This window comes from Haliotis cracherodii, unplaced genomic scaffold (genome assembly GCF_022045235.1).
Source record: "Haliotis cracherodii isolate W230 unplaced genomic scaffold, xgHalCrac1.p SCAF_10, whole genome shotgun sequence".
Lineage (NCBI taxonomy): Eukaryota > Metazoa > Mollusca > Gastropoda > Lepetellida > Haliotidae > Haliotis > Haliotis cracherodii.
This window is the reverse complement of record NW_027266265.1, coordinates 50,177,006-50,196,711: the sequence shown is the minus strand read 5'-3', so window position 1 is coordinate 50,196,711 and position 19,706 is coordinate 50,177,006. Positions and strand designations below refer to the sequence as shown.

At 38.0% G+C, this 19,706-nt stretch overlaps 1 protein-coding gene across 1 annotated transcript in view; it reads right to left on the bottom strand.

Annotated features, from left to right (window-relative positions):
- Positions 1-6,138, bottom strand: part of LOC139454493 (purine nucleoside phosphorylase-like) — a 34,815-nt gene extending 28,677 nt beyond the window's left edge. Inside the window, exon 1 of the mRNA XM_071236240.1 lies at positions 5,945-6,138. Coding sequence (XP_071092341.1) covers positions 5,945-6,096 — 152 coding nt within the window. The 5' untranslated portion in view covers positions 6,097-6,138. The remainder of the gene's footprint in view (positions 1-5,944) is intronic.
- Positions 6,139-19,706: the final 13,568 nt, after the last annotated feature.

Here is a 19,706-nt window from a genome sequence, read left to right as displayed (position 1 = left end):
TGGCTCAACAATAAGTTATTGTTAGATACAGCGTATCTTTTTTCTTTTTCCTAAGTGCTTTGAGACAAACCATATATCTTATCTTTTTCTTTGAAAGGCGGAGTCTGACGATTGTTTTGTGACCCACAGCACATGCTGGAGTGTGCAATTTTATTATCAGATTATGGGTTGTTGACATGAGACCAGGGTTAGGAATTGGCACTAGTCCTGTAGTCCTTGCCAAACTGCCCAATAGTAAAGGTATCATAAGGACAAGTAGAAATTCACCATTTTTAGGGATTTTGCTATATGTTATCATTATAAGGACTAGTGGACTGAAACTGTTAGTTTCTACTGCTGGAGACTAGCCTCAAAAGGTTTTTAATGCCGCTTTTAGCAATATTCCAGCAATATCACGGCGGGGGACACCAGAAATGGGCTTCACACATTGTTCCAGGGAATGGAACCCGGATCTTTGGTGTGATGAGCGAACACTTTAGCCGCCCCGCCTCAAAAGGGGTGGGGGATTATTGAGCGTGCATAAGCTCCTTTCAGTGATCTTTCATTTCTACACACAATGTCACTGAATAGGCCCAACAATGTTGAGAGTTTGCAGTACTTATTAGCAAAATATAATCATGATAATCTGCAAGTTAGTTTAAAAAACATTTTCAAAAGTTTCTATTACTTATACCCAACATGTGGATACAATGCATTTTCTTTGATATTTGTCGAGATTTGCTACTATTTTGTGATACAGCTTATTAATCCTTTGTAATAGTGTAACTGATTGCAACGTTATGGAACACAGCAATATGTCCCAGATATCATTGATGAAGTGAGTGAGTTTGGCTTGACACCACTTTGAGCAGTGTCCGAGTTATATCACGGCGGCCAGCTTGATGTGGGAGGAAAGACCGAAGTGATTCAGGTCATAGACATTTACCACTTTGGTGAAACTCACTAGCAGGGTAATGGTGCTGACAAACCTAGAAACAGAATCAAGGCGAACCTATATTTGAACGCATGATCATAGGTTTCTGGCGTGCAAAAGGGACGCAGCTCTGCTCATTGAAATGTGACGCCTTAGACAACAGACTTGCATAAGCTGACACCAAAATGTGTTTGTTTGTTGTTTAACACCGCACTCAGCAATATTCCAGCTATATGACGGCGGTCTGTAAAATAATCGAGTCTGGACCAGACAATCCAGTGATTGAGATCATGAGCATCGATACACTCAGTTGGGATCGATGACATGTATCAACGAAGGCAGCAAGCCTGACCACCCGATCCCATTAATCGCCTTTTGCTGACACCAAAAACATAACATACAGGGCTGCAATGATTCACCGATACCTACGATGTCATTGATACATCAGGTACAGGGGTACAGACGATAAAACTGGTTAGAAACTGATGGAGATCATGAGATCTCAGGGGATACTCAGCTCTTATAACACTGTAAGGAAATATTGATTTATTGAGTATACCATATCACAACAGCCTGTAAATAATCAGTACTATGACTTCGTAGGACACCTTGACACACAATGAGCAGGGCACACTTAAACCCTGCCATTGTTGACGGGCAATAACTGCCTGACTTCCCCTCTACAGGCGCACGTTCAGGGCAAGCTTTGATAGGAATTATACAGCATAAAGTTTGTATGTATTCCATGCCTCAAGGTTGTATATACAGACACACTGATATCTATGAGATACACATGACGAATGTAGGTAGGCATGTCCAAACGTGGAATTGTACTTAACTGTATTTGGGCCTAAGGTCAGTCACACAATGAATACATATTTCACGTTTGATTTGATATGAACTATGAAGCATTGGCCATTGGGTACGGAACTATTCTGTACAAAGAGCAGTATTGAGTACATAGTACAAAAGCATGTGTGTTTTGTTTGTTTGTTTGTTTGTTTGTTTGTTTGTTTGTTTGTTTGACACGAAGCCCTGACCACATAACCATGACAACCACAACCCAAGCATCAACACAAAACCTACCTCAGGGTCAAGCATGATGTGCTGTCATCATTGTTGTTTGTGTCGACTACATACGACCTAATAAACAAATCACAGTGTGAACACAATGAAAATTAAATTATATTTTCCCACCATCCATCACCATGACGCTTAGGCTACCTGCCGGCAGGAGGCCAGACGCCACTGACAGGAGTGATATAATCTATGACCCAGCTCAGGAAGGATTCACACAGAATACATATGACTGAGGCAGCAGGGGTGAGACACATCTTGTCATACTGTTGAAGACCAGATTGTCACCCTCACAAAGGCTACAAATATTTTAGGGGTTTGGAATGACTTACGAGGTTAGAAATTAACACGAGCCCGCTAGCCCTGGCCTAGTACATATTCCTTCAGCTTAGTACAAATTTCCCCATTGTTTTAATCTTAGAAATTAATTAATATTTTATCTTTACCCGGGCTAGTTAAGATTTTTAGTTTAGTTCTCACCCTGATGTGAGTGAGTGAGTGAGTGAGTTGGGTTTTAACAGTATTCCAGTCACATCATGGCGTGTCAGCTTAATGTGAGAGGAAAGCCCGAAGTGATGCAGGTCTCAGATGTTCACCACTTCGGTGAAACCCACTTCGGTGCTGACAAAGCTAGAAACATCTGGGCGAACCAGGATTCGAACCAACAATCATAGGTTTCTGGCGTGCCCAAGGGATGCAACTCTGCACAGTGAATCGCGGCGCCTTAGATGACTGGGCCATCTGTGCCCCCACACTCACCCTGATGTCTTACCAGCAAAAATGTCACACACAATTTCCCAATTGATTTAACATTAGAATGGTACTTTATCTTTACCCGGGCTAGTAAAGATTTTTAGTTCAGTTCTCATCCTGTCTTTCCTGCAAAGCCACAGAAAACATAATAAAATTAGTTTAATCCATTTTTATTTGCCTGACCATTCCATTTTTGTTAGATTAGCAAAATACAAAAGATACATCTACAAATAGGAAACAAAAAAATAACTGTTTTCATGGTTAATTTTGAACCTAATTGATCAAATGCATCATATATGTTGTAGATGACCACTGCAAGCATCCTAAAGTGCTTTTAAAGTAAGTGAGTATGGTTATATGCCACTTTTAGCAATATTCCAGCAATATCATGGCTGGGGACACCAGAAATGGGCTTCACATGTCAGGAATCAAACCTGGGTCTTCGGCATGACAAGCGAACGCTTTAACCACTAGGCTACCCGACCACCCCTGCTTTTAAAGAGCAAAAAGCCATCTCTGAAAGTGGTTAACATATCTTGACTTATTCTAGATAATTTCAAGGGCTCTGTAAAGTGGTGAAATGTTGTGGAGTAGTGTACAGCAAGAATTAGTAATTACTTTTAATAATGGCCAATATATTTCTTGCCAAGAATTCAGTACAATCAATATTACTGTACTTGCTCTGGAAGCAACATATTCTTTTTCTGATTCCCTTCTATACATTTGTACATACTGGATGCACATTTCTGCATCTCATAAAATCCCTGATATGTTTGTTTGTTGCTTAATGCCGCACTCAGCAATATTCCAGCTATATGCCATCAGTCTGTAAATAATCGAGTCTGGACCAGACAATCCAGTGATTGATATTATATACCCTGACTAACAGTACATATCCAATACAGCTATATACCGTGACTAACAGTACATATCCTATACAGCTATATACTCTGACTAACAGTACATATCCTACACAGCTATATACCCTGACTAACAGTACATATCCTTTACATGATATACCCTGACCAACAGTACATATCCTATACAGCTATATACCCTGACCAACAGTACATATCCTATACAGCTATATACCCTGACTAAAAGTACATATCCTATACAGTTATATACCCTGACCAACAGTACATATCCTATACAGCTATATACCCTGACCAACAGTACATATCCTATACAGTTATATACCCTGACCAACAGTACATATCCTATACAGCTATATACCCTGACTAACAGTACATATCCTATACATGATATACCCTGACCAACAGTACATATCCTATACAGCTATATACCCTAACCAACAACACATATCCTATAGAGCTATATACCCTGACCAACAGTACATATCCTATACAGCTATATACCCTGACCAACAGTACATATCCTATACAGCTATATACCATGACTAACAGTACATATCCAATACAGCTATATACCCTGACTAACAGTACATATCCTATACAGCTATATACCCTGACCAACAGTACATATCCTATACAGCTATATACCCTGACCAACAGTACATATCCAATACAGCTATATACCCTGACTAACAGTACATATCCTATACAGCTATATACCCTGACCAACAGTGCATATCCTATACAGCTATATACCCTGACTAACAGTACATATCCTTTACAGCTATATACACTAATACAAGTTATATAGTACAAACCCCACGTACATTCATTAACAGTACATATGCTAATACCGTGACTACACAAAACCATGCTTAAAGTACCTATAACATTTGCTTTGTGCTACAATGAAAATGTGATCTATTTTGAATAACTATCCTACCAGATAAATACCCTGCATGACAGTCTTGACAACAAAGATCCAATATTCACCATGACTGACAATAAATCTTTCACACATTCTCCAAAATATAATCAAGAACACAGGGAAAATAGCAGCTTCTTTGTAATCTGCACACATCAAAGCACCAAATAAAGTGTACAAAAGCAGCAATATTTCACAAAATGAGAACATGATATGACTGTAACCATGGTAACCTGAATTTGGGCAAATATAATCTCACATATATGTCATAAGCTCATACACTGCTTCATGATGTAGTCCTACATCAGATTTGTCAAACAAACATCCTTGACTGGACTGACCCTCCGTCTCAACAAACAGAGGAGAAAACAAACCAAACAATTCCACGGTATCTCCGACCTCTTGTGACCTCGTTGTCAGTTTTGAAATATATTTCCCGAGAATAACAAAATCAGTGTAGAGGCAGATTGTTTATGCTCATACCGTGTTTTGTTTGTGTTTGTGATTTAAGTACGCACTCAACAATATTCCAGTAATATAACGGCGGTCTGTAAATAATCATGTCTGGATGAGACAATCCAGTGATTGACATCATGAGCCTCGATCTACACATTTGGGATATGGTGATATGAATCAAACAGGTCGGCGAGTGTGACCACTCGATCAAAGGCGTCATCACACGTTGTGAAATAAACGAGAATTATTATAACAGACACGCCAAGGGTCATTGTCAGCATGGTCAAGTATATTGTTGGATTCAAACCAACAACATTCTGACATACATGAATGGGCATGTTTTGTTTTGAGAATAAATTAAATCATTTTCATTTAGCCATCACAAATTCGTAGAAGGACATGTTAAATTTCAAATAAAACTTTAATATAAAAATAATAATTAGGATCATTTTTGTATTTAATAAGAATTAAGCACCTTTTGAATGTCTCAATAAAACACACCCCACGTACAGTCGAGTTTGAACACAACGATAACGACAATTCAAATTGTTTACATACTTTATTTCGAAGTTATGTTATGTAAAAAAACACAACCGACCAGTAGCTGTGTCCATCATTTATCTGCAAGCTGTCATTCGGGCAAATGAGAACGATCACTGATCGAAAATGGATCGATAACCAACGAGCATGTTATCGACAATATTGTAACAAAAGCTGTTTAATTATTTATTAATCAGTCGGTGTGAAACGCGTGTTATTTCCCACGCGTGATAATACACAACAAACGCGCTGATAAAATAACAACATATGAGATCATGTTACAAAAACTCTCACTGTGATGAATAATATTGTATACGTGTAAAGATGGTTGTTGAAGCGGAACCACGTCATACTACGTTCGTTTCGTGTGTCTGCAAATAAATTAATTTCTTATTAGTGTGTTACCTGGTCAGAAGACTCTTTGTTCTCATTTCATCATTTTCACTGTGTTCGACTCCGCTGACTTCGTTTGACATCTTGATATGTTGGACGTTTTGCAAGACCGTATAGACAAGGCGCTTATCTAATGTTTGTGTGTACTCGAAATCACATACCATTCACATCCACGAGCAAAAATCCGGGAGAAGACATTAGCCAATCAAATAACGCTATTCTTACACGCCTTCAAATCTTTACCAATTCGTCACCACTCGCCTCTTTCCGTAACCGGCTGTTCCATTAAATATGGAAAGCCCGGCTGTTTTCCTAAGGACTAACAACATTTGTGACCTGTGACCAAGAACTTGGTTCCTTATCTTGGTTGTAGTATTTCGCTTATTGAGACACAGGCGCGTATTATTATGCGTATCGCCACCTTCATTTGATTTTTATTATATGATCATATGTCATGAATTACTTCAGTAGTGATTACTTGAAGCTGATCGACGGATGTTAGTGTACATAACCATTATCATGTTCAGACTACCTTCCTTCGAAGGAAAGATTAACAAACAATGATGTTTTGTGGGATATAATGGGCAGAGTGTGGATGATGCAGGCGGAGGCGATTAGAAAGGGCCTACCGCGGACTAGAAATCGCATACAGACCCTAGCGCGGGTCAAGTTGTCCCTCCACCGGGCACGGCAGACAGGACCCTCAGCAAAGATACTGACTGTAAACCATGTTTGCTACCTCTCATGGTTTACTCTCCCTGCAGTGATCGCTGGTATTCTGAGGGATATCAGCAATAACCGATGATTTTGTTTTTGTTAATATGTGTGTTGTTTGTTTTTTTTCAAATAATTTATTTTCCCTTTTTTCTATTTCACTCCCAACCAGATCTATTTTCCTCTCTATTGCTTCCATTAACGCTACACAATACTCTGGTCAACGGAACAGCGTGTCACCAATCACACTATCCCCGGGAACACACAAGAACACGTGGGGATCGAATATTTCATAATCGGGGATTTTATCGTAAAAATTATATTGTCCCAGAAAATGCTTGAGAAATATAATTATGCTATATACTTACGAAAAACCTGAACCAACAAAATGTTGCAAGATGTTTTTCTTCAAACATTTAGGTGTATAGTTTTAATTAAAGATATCTGGTTTTGCAGCCGTAGCTGAGAAAATATCCATTCTCCATGCAAAATCCCAGCTCATGATGTCAATGACTTTATTGTCTGGTCCAGACTCGATTATTTACAGACTGCCGTCATATAGCTTGACTTTTGCTGAGTGCGGCGTTAACCAACAAACAAACAAACCAAACATAGCTGCACATATGACATTACGAGGCTAAAGTACTCGAGCGAGGTGTTGAATACAAACAGTATTATCTAGATCCTACAACCAAAATATTTTCCTACTGAGGGATAATTGACATATGGTCAAGTTTTTAATCAGGACAATCCCACGATCACCACTATGACGTGCCCTCATTGTCAATGACAAGTGGAAATATGACCTTTTTGACGTACTCAGCAACCGACTAATTTTTATGTGATCCAGTTATACAAGCACGAGCCTGCCGTCGACTTCACATGTACCCATGACTAGGTCTAGCAAGGTCACTATGTCCTTACTGTCCATTAAATAGAACAAGCTGAACAAGAAAACCTTGGTTCCAGGACAAACGTGTTGTATTTTGAAAGAAAATCTTTGTGTTCCAATAAATGCAGAAATATTATTTACAAACGATCAGCAAAGTACTTTCACAATCGATTGCACCATATGCAGTGTGACGTGACTTTAAAAATGTTATACTGCTAAATACACTGATCTCAGAATTTGAATTAAGTGCAGCCACGCTTTCCTTTTTCAAGATACGGGGCGACGTGTGTCCACAGTAACTCGACGATAGCGTGTTCAGCATAATATATTCGTATAGAAAAAAAATCACACCACTATCTAGATGTATAGAGGGGTGTGATGTTTTTCTATACGAACATTATGTTATATACGCTATCATCGAGTTCCCGTGGTGGTATTTTCTGGAATATTGCTAAGAGCGGCGTAAAACCATACTCACTCACTCGAGTTCCTGTGCGTGTGTCCCAGTTGTCAAAATGTCAAATCACTGCAGAGTTGCGTCCCTTGGTTACGCCAGTAACCTTCCCGATTATGTTTCTAGGTTTGTCAGCACCATACCCGTGCTCGTGGGTTTCAACAGGGTGGTAAACGTCTGAGACCTGCATCACTTCGGGCTTTCCTCTTACATCTAACTGGAATACTGTTCAAAACGGTGTAAATCAAACTCACTCTTTCAAGATACAAGACGCTTTATTTAACGCCGGCTATTTCGAGTAACAACGCAATATTGGTTCTTATGTGTTATTATTCCCACAAACCGGTTAAATAAAAGAAGAAGAATAAAACCCAAATAATAATAACAGATATGCTAAGGATGAAAAAATAAACAAGGTATTACAGTAATTCTCACTGGCTCTAAATTCCTATTAGTCCTTGGTCCCAATAGGGGGTGTAAGTAGGTCACGGGACTACGCGAGACATAACGTTATTTAGTACTTCCGGTGACAAACAACGTCTCGCGGCAATGGCGACAGCAGTGTTACGTCGGACAGGGCCCGGCGAATCATATTTGGAACACGCAGGTGTAACTTAGAAAAACATGACATTGTCACAGGCATTAAAACACTCGAGATGGGGAACATGAATAGCAAGTGTTGGCTTGTCAAAGCAGTTGCAGTGTTGTCAAGACGTCCTATGGTCGATGTGAAACTGGCCGCTACCCATTCATAAATATTGAGGTAAGTTTTTTGCACACTTCTGATAAGTTGGTATAATTGTCAGTGTTGATAAGGCAATACTGGTCGGTTCATGGTTCATCATCACACGTACAATGGTGTTGGCGTTGTAAAATGAGCATAAACATTCGTTCTGAAGGTATTTCAATATGCTCTCGGTTTATGCACCATACAATGTTATGGCAAATTTTCATTACATCTATCCTTAACCTTTTCCAATAATAAATGTTCAGCTCTGATAAGGAACGTCACAAAATTATATTTGTAGGTCCAGGGGAGATGACACAAACTATAGTCATATTTAAAGAAGGCCTATCATGTGCATGTTGGCAATGCAAATTTTGTCAATACTTAATGTTGTGCAAGGAGACTTATGGGGAGGCCTGTGTAAATAAATAAGGATATGTGCCAATATCACGATGATAATGTTATGTGCACTAAAAAATCAGGTTTTATTCACACAAAAAAAAATATTAATCTAATTTGTAAATAATGATGATTAAATCCTTGCAGTGTTTGTTTTTAAGATCTCTGAAAAGTGACCTCACTTAAATGTATTCTGTATGATGTGAATAGACTTGATCATTACAACCCCATTTAGCATTTGTTTATCATATTCAGTTGAAGGTACAATGTACATGCTTAATTTATTAAGTATATCTTGATGTGGGCATTGTAAGAAATGACTGGTATTTTAGAAGTATATATTATATGATCTCATTAGTGTTATTTATCTTTTGCAGTTGGGCCATATTTCCATGTTTGAGGGGAGAAAGATTTCCTCATCTGACCCACGAGTAGATGCATATGGATCACCAGAATTACCTTGATGCCAAACATAACTGCACCTCAAGAGCATCTCGGACAATAACATATTTTTGGGAATATTTTGTGGTTAAGCATTGCATTGCCTATGAAAGAACAACTCTTGTTGTGTATACAGATGTAAACATATTAAAGTTCTATCTGAAGTACTGGTTCTGTAAATGATGTCTGTGAACATCAGAATACACCATATACACTGGACACTTGCTGGAACAGGACCTACTTGTCATCAACATGGTGTTGCAGAACATCTTGGGACTCTCCAGTCCAGTGTGAATCTAGATACTGACACCAGTAACAGTGCATGCTGGCACATTTATTTGTTCAGGTTTGGCATTTGGGAATATTTGCCATGAATGTTTAATACTTGTGACCTTGGAATAAAATTACTGAATAGATCTGAAGCTTATTTATTGTTTTTTGTCTGGGATAATGCCATACAAAAAAAGTCTTTTTAATATTTCTGGTATCAGCCATGATACTGAATTGATATTGAATATAATATCATAACAATGCACATGGAATGTTTATGGGTCAAGAGTTTCCAAAAAAATACAACAGATGCTTACCAATGAAAATTTAACTTAACCAATGGCATGGCAGTTGTTGCTTTGTGAAATGAATTCTTTGTTGAAATATCAACATGTCTTGTTTTTGCATCGCTGTTTTAGGGTCCAGCATGCAAATTACACTGATTCATAGAACAATAGCCAATAAACATTGACATTTCTTGACCAGATCTTAAAACAGATTGGTCCAAATGGATAGCGAAAAATGTGAAATGTCAGTTACCTCATTTGTTTGACTTGGATTTTGAGCAGAATATTTGAAATACACAAATATATGAAAAATAGGTGCAATTGTTTCTATCTCTGCATCAAGTCAATATGGTTGCACTAAATTTGTGTTCATCAGTGTGGATTGAGTGATAAGGTAAATGTATTAATGTTTTGGACTTGTGGCAATTTTCTTTACTTGGTTCAATTGAGCCTCACAACCAGAAATATTAATTTAAAAAACCCTACCGTTCATCACAATTAATCCTGCTATCAATCACAGTCTGCAGTGTCATAACAATTATATTGCTGACAAGGTGTAACACTTTTATTTCTTCCCTCAGAATAACATTACACTTCATATAATAGTAAGAATCTTTCTTAATGTAGGACATGTCATTGGTGATCGCCTACACAATTCAGTGTATTTGTCTTGCATTTTGGCCACTTCTGACTTGAATTTGCTGTGTGCTGGATGCTGCTTCGACTTTTGGTTGCTGTACAGCAGAAATTCACTCCTGCATAACCAAGAAAAAAAACATTCATGTTCTGCAACAACATAGAGCTAGACATCAAGTACATACACAGTGTAAAATTACCATTGTCTAACACCAGTTCTATTCATCACCGGACTAACAAATAATGTTTACACAATTTGAAAAATAGGTATATCACTGTGAATATTCATATGGAATACTAACAGCAGTTACTTGTTGCACAAACCTGAAACCACCTAAGACTAAGAGGTCTTCAACTGAATTTCGCAAGTAAAATAAAAAAAAAAATTTTGACAGACACAATTTCATTATGCCCATAATATTGTATATTCGAATGGAATTCGAAATCAAGGGATATGTGTGTTTTACAGGTTAGGGTTTGATATATTTATTTCAAATACTAAATTATAGTCATCGATATAATGTATTGATTTGGTTTCATGGTTATTTGATTAACTATTGAGTGATTTGTGACACTATAATTTTGTTTATGTTTATAATAGAAGTTTCACATATATTCTTTTTTGGTGCATGTTGAGAGGACATTTATTTAATTAGCGTAATTATTTTTGGGATTAATATATATATTGGCAGGGCTATGAAAATCATTCATCCAAAATAGGTTATTAAACTTTTAATTATTTCAATAAACCATTTTTGAGTCTGTGTGTGTGTGTGTGTGTGTGTGTGTGTCTTCCTTAATTTTTGTCATCCTTTACATTTAGATGAGAGTAAAACTTTAGTTCAAGCCTACCAAAGTGCAAATAATAATAACTCTGCATGTTATTATAACTATTCACATTAAATATACAAACTCATTTTGATAATTACACAACAATTTATGCATATGCTTTATACATTGCATAAACCTTCCTTCATAAAAAACATATTTTAAAAATAAGTTTCTCATCAAAGCTAACAAATGCCATAATGGAAAATTATTTACTTTATTAAAGGTGAGTGACAGAGCAAATATATATATATATGACCAAATATAATGCATTTTTTAAATTTAAGTTTCAAACATATGACTGGTTTATTAAATACTATAAATACTAAAAAAATAAATTAATAGAATATCCTTAAATATATTTCACGTTTAAAAATATGTTCATAGCATAAATATTCCAAATTTCATCCTCCAAATCTTGCCTAATAATTTAATGCCTATTCAAACTGTCAAAGGCACGGCTTCCTTGACACTGCTCATGCTGTCAGATACCAGAATACCATGGTAAGTTGGGTAATGTGGCCTACCTATTAGTAGTTACATCTTCATAAATAATCTAACATCAGAGAAACATGTAACACATCCTCCGTAATCATAAAACACTGTCCACTGAGACTATAAATACGCGTCTGAACGATAGTACCGCACTGGTTGTTAAAATTATTTTAAAGGTAAAGAAAAGAACACATACCTTTACGAACGGTCCTATGGTTGTCAGTTGTCAATCAGGAACCAATACACCTTGCAGGAATGACAAATAACCGATCATATTATACCGAAATAAGTAAACTTTTACGACTGTCAACAGCGGTGACAACCAAGTATGGTAGTATACTTGGTCCCGTCTACAGAGTTAGCTTTGGCGGTCGCGCATTTCGAAAGCAGAACTAGTTCATGAATATTGGCATGTCACCGGAAACGCTGGTACCGGAAGTAGCGCTTCGCGAGACTTACAGGCCCTATATGTTTTTGGTACCACTTGGGGGGGGGGGGGGCAAAGTGTCACATATACCAAACATTACACATTAATGTGTTTAACATGATTTTATGTGATAGCAAAGTTAATTTCACAGCTTTTAACATTTATAGCCACTTTTAGTTAGTGCCCTGCTGCTGCCAGCTAATTACATATTGTGGAACAAGTTGCAGGCTAGTAGTAGCCACATGCTATTTTTAGCACAGTCAAGGTGGCAGCAGCATTGGACCAGGTCTCAGCACTGGTTGACAGAGGTCTACTATTTCTTGTCATGCACAGCTACATATGAAATTTCATCAATGAACCAAGGTCTATACAAGGTAAGTTACTGTTGCTGTCAAATTATCATTCGTTATTTTTTTATTTGAATATTGTTACACTGTATGAGAAGGTAAAGTTTTGTTCAGAAATTGGTCATGTCTAAATATAGTCCAATTAACTTTTCTTTTAATCTGCTCAAAAATGAAATCTAACTTACAAATGATCCTCAAAGTTGGGAGTTAGCAGTTAAAAAACATTTACTAGTTATCCAATGTGCAATGCTTCTTGTTGTTTTAATCTATCTATGCAAAGATTTGGTAATTAGATCTGTTGTGACACTGTAAACAAACAACAGAAGATAGTATTTTCTTAAGACTATATTATCATGGCATGAGTACTCTGTTGAATATTGCTGTTTTAAAAAAAGAATGTATGTCTAAAATGTAATAGTATGTGCTGTTCTATTAAGACCAATTAAAGATAACATTTGTTGCAAGTAAGTTGATATTTGTGATCATATTGTTTGGGGAATGGGGGAGTCATTGCATACATGTGGCAGTTGCCCTTGTGACTCATGGGTTGGGGGGTTGAAGAAATTGAGCGGTCATGCTCCCTCGACCGGGCAGGTAGCCCGGCCCGCGAAAGCTATGCCCAATTTTTTAATTTTCTTTATGACATGGGTTTATTGTGTAAACAATCTCTAAGGAATCTTTGTAGGGAAAATGTGAGTGTAGTCCTCTCAGAGATTTGCTGGTCAGATAATATAATATGCAATAGATGATTATTTATTACGATATATGTTTTGCTGGGTTAGTCTTAAGTTGTACATGTATCTTTGAAATAAATTTACTTTTATGTTAACAGGTTTGCACTGGACTTATAAATATCTTTTGGTTGCAGCACCTATCTGTGAAGGCAGTGGACCATGGCAGAGAAATCTAATGAAGATGTTTCCATCTTGTCCAAACAGAAGACCTACAATGAATCCTGCATCATTTGTGAAGAGTCTTCTTCAAATTTAACCTCACTGTCTTCTGTTTCTTCGTGGAAAACACTATTCAGAGCAGCAAAACTTTGAGAACATGCTAATATTTTAAGAATAGCGGAAATAACAGAAGAAGATAAATTTCCATCACTGCTGTACCACTGAAATTGTCGGAGCAGATTTACGAATGAAAGAGATCTGAAACAGTTCCTGTCACCTGAAGCAACAACAGAGTCTATTCTCGTGAGAGAGAAACTGAACAGGTCAGGCCATTCTTCAACAACTGTGCATGAGGCAAAATGTGTATTTTGCAGCAAGACCAAGTATAAAAAAGGTACCAACTCTAGGGAGCAGTTAGTAATATCGTCACAACTTAGAACTGATGAAACTCTAAGGAGAATAGCAACACTGAAGTTAGATTCTAAAATCCTTGCAGTAACTAGCAGAGATATTATTGCACCTGAGGTACACTACCACAGAAGTTGCTATAGAGATTACACAAGGGATGAAGAGAGGTATCACCATTAAACTCCTGTAGAGCAAACAGAAGAAGATCAAATTTATGAACATGATGTATCAATTGCCTTTGAAGAAGTTTGTGAGTACATTAGAACCACAATATTTCCAAACCCATCTGTGCTCAAGATTACAGCCCTTGCTAGTAAGTTGAGAAGTCTGCTTGAAAATGCTGGATGCAAGGAAATCAAGGCATCAACAATGAAGCACCTGCATCGTAAACTTAGTTCTGAATTTGGTGACAGCCTTCACATATTTACTGACAACAATGGCAAGCTTCTTCTTTTACCAAATACCCTATCTATTGAAACCATTGCCAGAGAAAATCAAAAGATGCAAGAAGAGTTGAATGTTTGGAGGACAAAGAGTGACACAGAGAAAGTTGTACAGGAAGCTGCAATTCTACTGCGCAAGTGTATAAAGAATATGAAAGACGAACTGCCATGGCCACCACAACCATCAGATTTGAAAAATCCATCCAAGTTTGTCAAAGAGTTTTTGGAAATTCTTCTCACTGGAGATGTGAAACCAGAATTCATGTCGGAGAAAACAAAAATTTGGTCAAGACCATGTTAATGCAGTGACTGGTGGTAAAACAATTACACCCAAGCAAATTTTGATTCCGTTTGCTGTCAAGACTCTCACTGGCAATGTTTCCATTATTCAAATTTTGAACCGTTTTGGCCATGCTGTTTCTCAACCAAAATTTGAAGAAATTGAGACTGCAATATGCCTCCAAAAGCTAGCATGGGCTGAAGAAGATGCTGTACCACTACCACAAAACATTCACCCTCATGTTGTTACTTCACTTGCATTGGATAACATTGACCGCTTTGAGGAAACTCTGACAGGAGGAGGCACTTCCCACAGAGTGAATGGTATAGCAATCCAGCCTACCATCCATGGCCCACATCTTGATAAACATCCAGCTCCATCAGTAGAAAAGACAAGAAGACGCACCATTGACTCAGTTGTTCCATTGTTACAGCTGTACAATGCAGGAGAAAGAGTTGGACCACCAGCAATACCAGCACCATGCTCTCCCTCGGAATCAGCTATGGGTGAATCAATGAAGAAAAACCTAACATGGATTCTTGCAAGACTTCATAACATCCAACAACAGAAGATCAGTTCATGGACTGGCTTCAATATATTGGGTGGTGATGAGGATGACATAAAACAGGACACAATTGGATACCTTCCAACCATCAATGCACCTGCCACTAACATGTCCACAGTTCATGAAATCTTGCAGCAGTCTTTGACCATAATGAATGCCCTCCAACTTGAAAACATTGTAGTCACTTTGGATCAAGCCCTTTATGCCAAAGCAACTGAGATTGTTTGGAAACACCAAGAAACATTTGGCAATATCATCTTGAGAACAACTGGATCAATCCTTTCAACAATGCTGAGTTGGTGTCACTATCCACTGCCGCTGCAGCCACTCCAAACATCACTTCTGACCTTCTGAGAGCAGAAGAAATAGGAGAAAAGTCTTTCAGTGACTTTCATTCCTGACATCTTCTTACCAACCCTCCATTGCAGAAATTTCACGATCGGCTGCCAAGAAACAATTTGAAAAAATTCAGCAATCTGACCAAGAAGAAGCAAAAGGTTCAAACTAGTCAAGCTGAAGTAGTGCTCAGAGCAGATAGAAATCTGTTTGCTCATATGGTCATAAAAGCACAGAGCAGACAACTCAATATGAAATCTGTATTCAGCCACCCCCTTGGACCTTTACCACTGTCACTTGCATACCCTGATGGATCACTCAGAAAGACAAGTAAATCAACTTTGGCCAGGGAATTGGAGAAGAAGTGTTTTCCATACTTGAGGAGTTTACTTGCTCTTTGTATGGTTTCTCTCTCAAGCATGTGAATATATTGCGGCACAACCTTTTCCTTTCAAAAAAAGGTGAAATGGAAGCCCACCAACTTCCACCATGCAGAGATTGTTTGATGAAACATTCACAGAGAGCCAACTATCAAACAGCAATATGGAAGAAAGCTCTCGACAACAGGCCCAACATCCCATCACCTGATGGCTTTGGATGGACCATGGAACAGACTGCTGATGGATACGACCTGGCAGTTGACTGGATGAGTGGTCTTCCAGCGCCTGAAGCTGTGTTGCAGCTGTTAGCCTGCAAGTGTCCCAAGTCATGCAAACTTCCCAGCTGCACATGCATCTTAAATGGACTGACCTGTACTAGCATGTGCAAACTCCAAACATGCACCAACTTTGGTGAGGAGAGCGAGTCAGGCGACAGTTGTGGAGACGAAGAAGATTGACTTGAACTGATGATATTTGTAATTATGTAGATATCATCAAGTGTATTTTAATGTCAGCTCTTATTTGGGAGAAAAGCCTGAAGTAAGGCAGGTCTTAGACGCCTACAGTGCTGGTTAAACAACCCTCAAGCATAGCCATCATGCTACAGGAATGGGAGTTTGAGAGAAGACAATTTCAGCTTGGATTAGTCAAGTGCACAGGAGTTGGGAAGCTTGTCATTCCACCCAACTCAGACGTCACTATCACTGACAAGGCTCTTCCCTAACAGAATATATGTGCTATATTGCAAAGAACTAGCCATTCAGCTATTACCGATGACCTTGACATCTCACCCAACTTGATTACTGACAGAGAGAAAGGATTTGTGGATGTCAATATTTTCAACATTACTACAAGGACAGTAGTCATTCACCCCATGCTCTTCTATGTGAGTTCCAGCCTGTATTTGTTGAAGAACAGCTTACCTTGGAAGACAGTTCTTAGGACAGCACTTCACTCTTTAACAAGATGGACATAGAGTCTTCACGAATCTCAACCACTCAGCATAAAGAGGGATTGCATGTTATCTCTGACTATTTAGACATGTTCTCTCATGTTGACCTTGACCTTGGACACACTAGTGCATGTAGGTACTATGAATTCAAGTGTGACTTAGTTGTGTTTCAATGAAATTGTGGATGGAGAATCAGTAGACAAAACCTTAATGACAATCAAGATTGCTAACAGACTCTATTTTCTATTATTGGGATTTTGATACCTTGTGGTGGACAAAATCATGTCCAACTTACGAAAAAGGTCTAAAATAATTACATGTTATCATTTCACAACCCAGATGAGCATACATATGGCTATATGATATTAAAGTATCAATAAGACATACATATTTATGCTTTAAATGGGTAAAAGGGACAGAAAATCTTTCATTTCCAATGTTTAATATATGTTACTATTTTTAGACACCCTCAAATGTCAAAGGTCATTTCAATAAATAAGCTGCCGTAAAAACCTTGCTATCATATCATAATATGACTAATGTATACTAGGCTGTACAAAAATGCATATGTCCCTTTGCCCCCCCAAGTGGTACCAATTTGCCAAATTTTCGTTCTGGGACCAAGGACTAAACAGTTTTGCCAACAGGGAACGCTTCAGGTTCAACCAAGGGATATTACCGCTCTTTCAATGACTGAGTGAGTGAGTGAGTTGGGTTCGAACCCACAATCATAGGTTTCTGGCGTGCCCAAGGGACGCAACTCTGCACAGCGAATCGCGGCGCCGTTGACGACTGCATGGGTCACACGTGCCCCTCACTTTGAATGTTTTAAAATTGTATTTCCACTTCACTCACCCACACGCCCCCATGGGCTTTTTACAGCATAGAGATCTGTTCCACAATCATACGAAAAGTCTAATAAAGACCGAGTGCAATGTACGATTCCGACTATATAAAAAAATGTGTTTATGAATCTATCCAAAAGTGCCAAGGTGATCGTATATTTCCGGAAAGGATTTTGTCGTTTTTATTTATTAGTTGCGATGAACAACTTTTGGTTGGACATTTTGGTTACATTATGCCAGTGTAAACTACACCCAAAATTGTTCCAACTTTGTTAGCTAACTGTTCCTATTATTCTTTATGGATAGACAGGTTCCCATATTTCGGGGTAAAAACTTGATTGTCAAATCACAACTCAATAACTGCGATTAATCTCTTTGATACTCCTGTCTGCATGTATTCATTAAGCGCAAGACTCTGACTTTTCAACTGTTAGTTATGGTAAGATGTTTTACCACATTAAGTCATTGTATGGCGCTATGCGCCGTGCTTTATTTGTTTTTGATTTGAGAAAATTACATGCGGATGAATAATTGTTAGAGAGAAAAAATTAAGATTTTAAAAAGACGACTCTGTCTCACAGATATATAATGATATGTGTGCGTGCGAAATGCGGAAATCATTATGAAAATATTTTTGTAATCATTCCTACCAGTAAATTATTACACTTAACACGTTTGTGATAGTCGGGCTCACGGAGACAAAGCTCTGTCACGTTGAGAGGCGGGACACGTGGACCCAGTTTCCGGGTAGCGAGGTGGGAGCGCTTTCGTACAGCGCGAATGATTAACAGGAGTTAACATACGCTTAACAACAAGGACGTTATTCTCATAGAGTAGTATGATTCATGTTGTATAAAAACTTTGCACTCACAACATTGTGGGTTTCAATTGTAACAATATCTGCAGGTCTCCTCTGATCTAGTTCATTATAAATTAGATTATAGTACAATGTAATTATTACTTTGAAAATATTAATTATGAAATATATTAATAATTTTACCACTGTAGATCTACAAACATTGTTTATTGTGTCACTGTTATAGTTGTTCGTTCTGTTCTAGACAATGCAACACATGTTGCTAACATACTGTGCCAACAGAAGTGTGTTATGTCATTCTATTCGGTTACAATTTTTAACATTTATTATGTTTTCCGCTATGATTGTGTCAGCTCAATACCACTTGTTCCTTGAAAAGAATAATAAATGTTCACAAGTGATTGATGTAAGGGGGCACGGGTGGCCCAGTCGTTTCGCTGTGCAGAGTTGCGTCCCTTGGGCACACCAGAAATCTAAAATTGTGGGTTAGAATCCCGGTTCGCCCCGATTATGTTTCGAGGTTTGTCAGCACCATACCCGTGCGCATGGGTTTCACCAAAGTGGTAAACGTCTGAGACCTGCATAACTTCGGGATTTCCTCTCACATTAAGCTGACACACCGTGTCATAACTGGAATACTGTTAAAAGCGGCGTTAAACCCAACTCACTTACTCACTTATGTGAAAACATAATGCTGGTTTTCATGATATTTTTCTTGTCTATTTTTATATTACATATGTATTTAAAACTCAGATGTGCCACATTCCCATTCCTGATTGCGAAGGTACCACATACAAATTGCAATTTGTTTCGCCTTCTGGATTTCGTATGTGCCCTTAATGATAGTATAGGTACTTGTATCAATAGGTAGGTATGCTACAAAGTTTCTTTGCGCCGTTTTAATTGCCTGGATCAAAGTTATCTTGTAAACTTTTTAT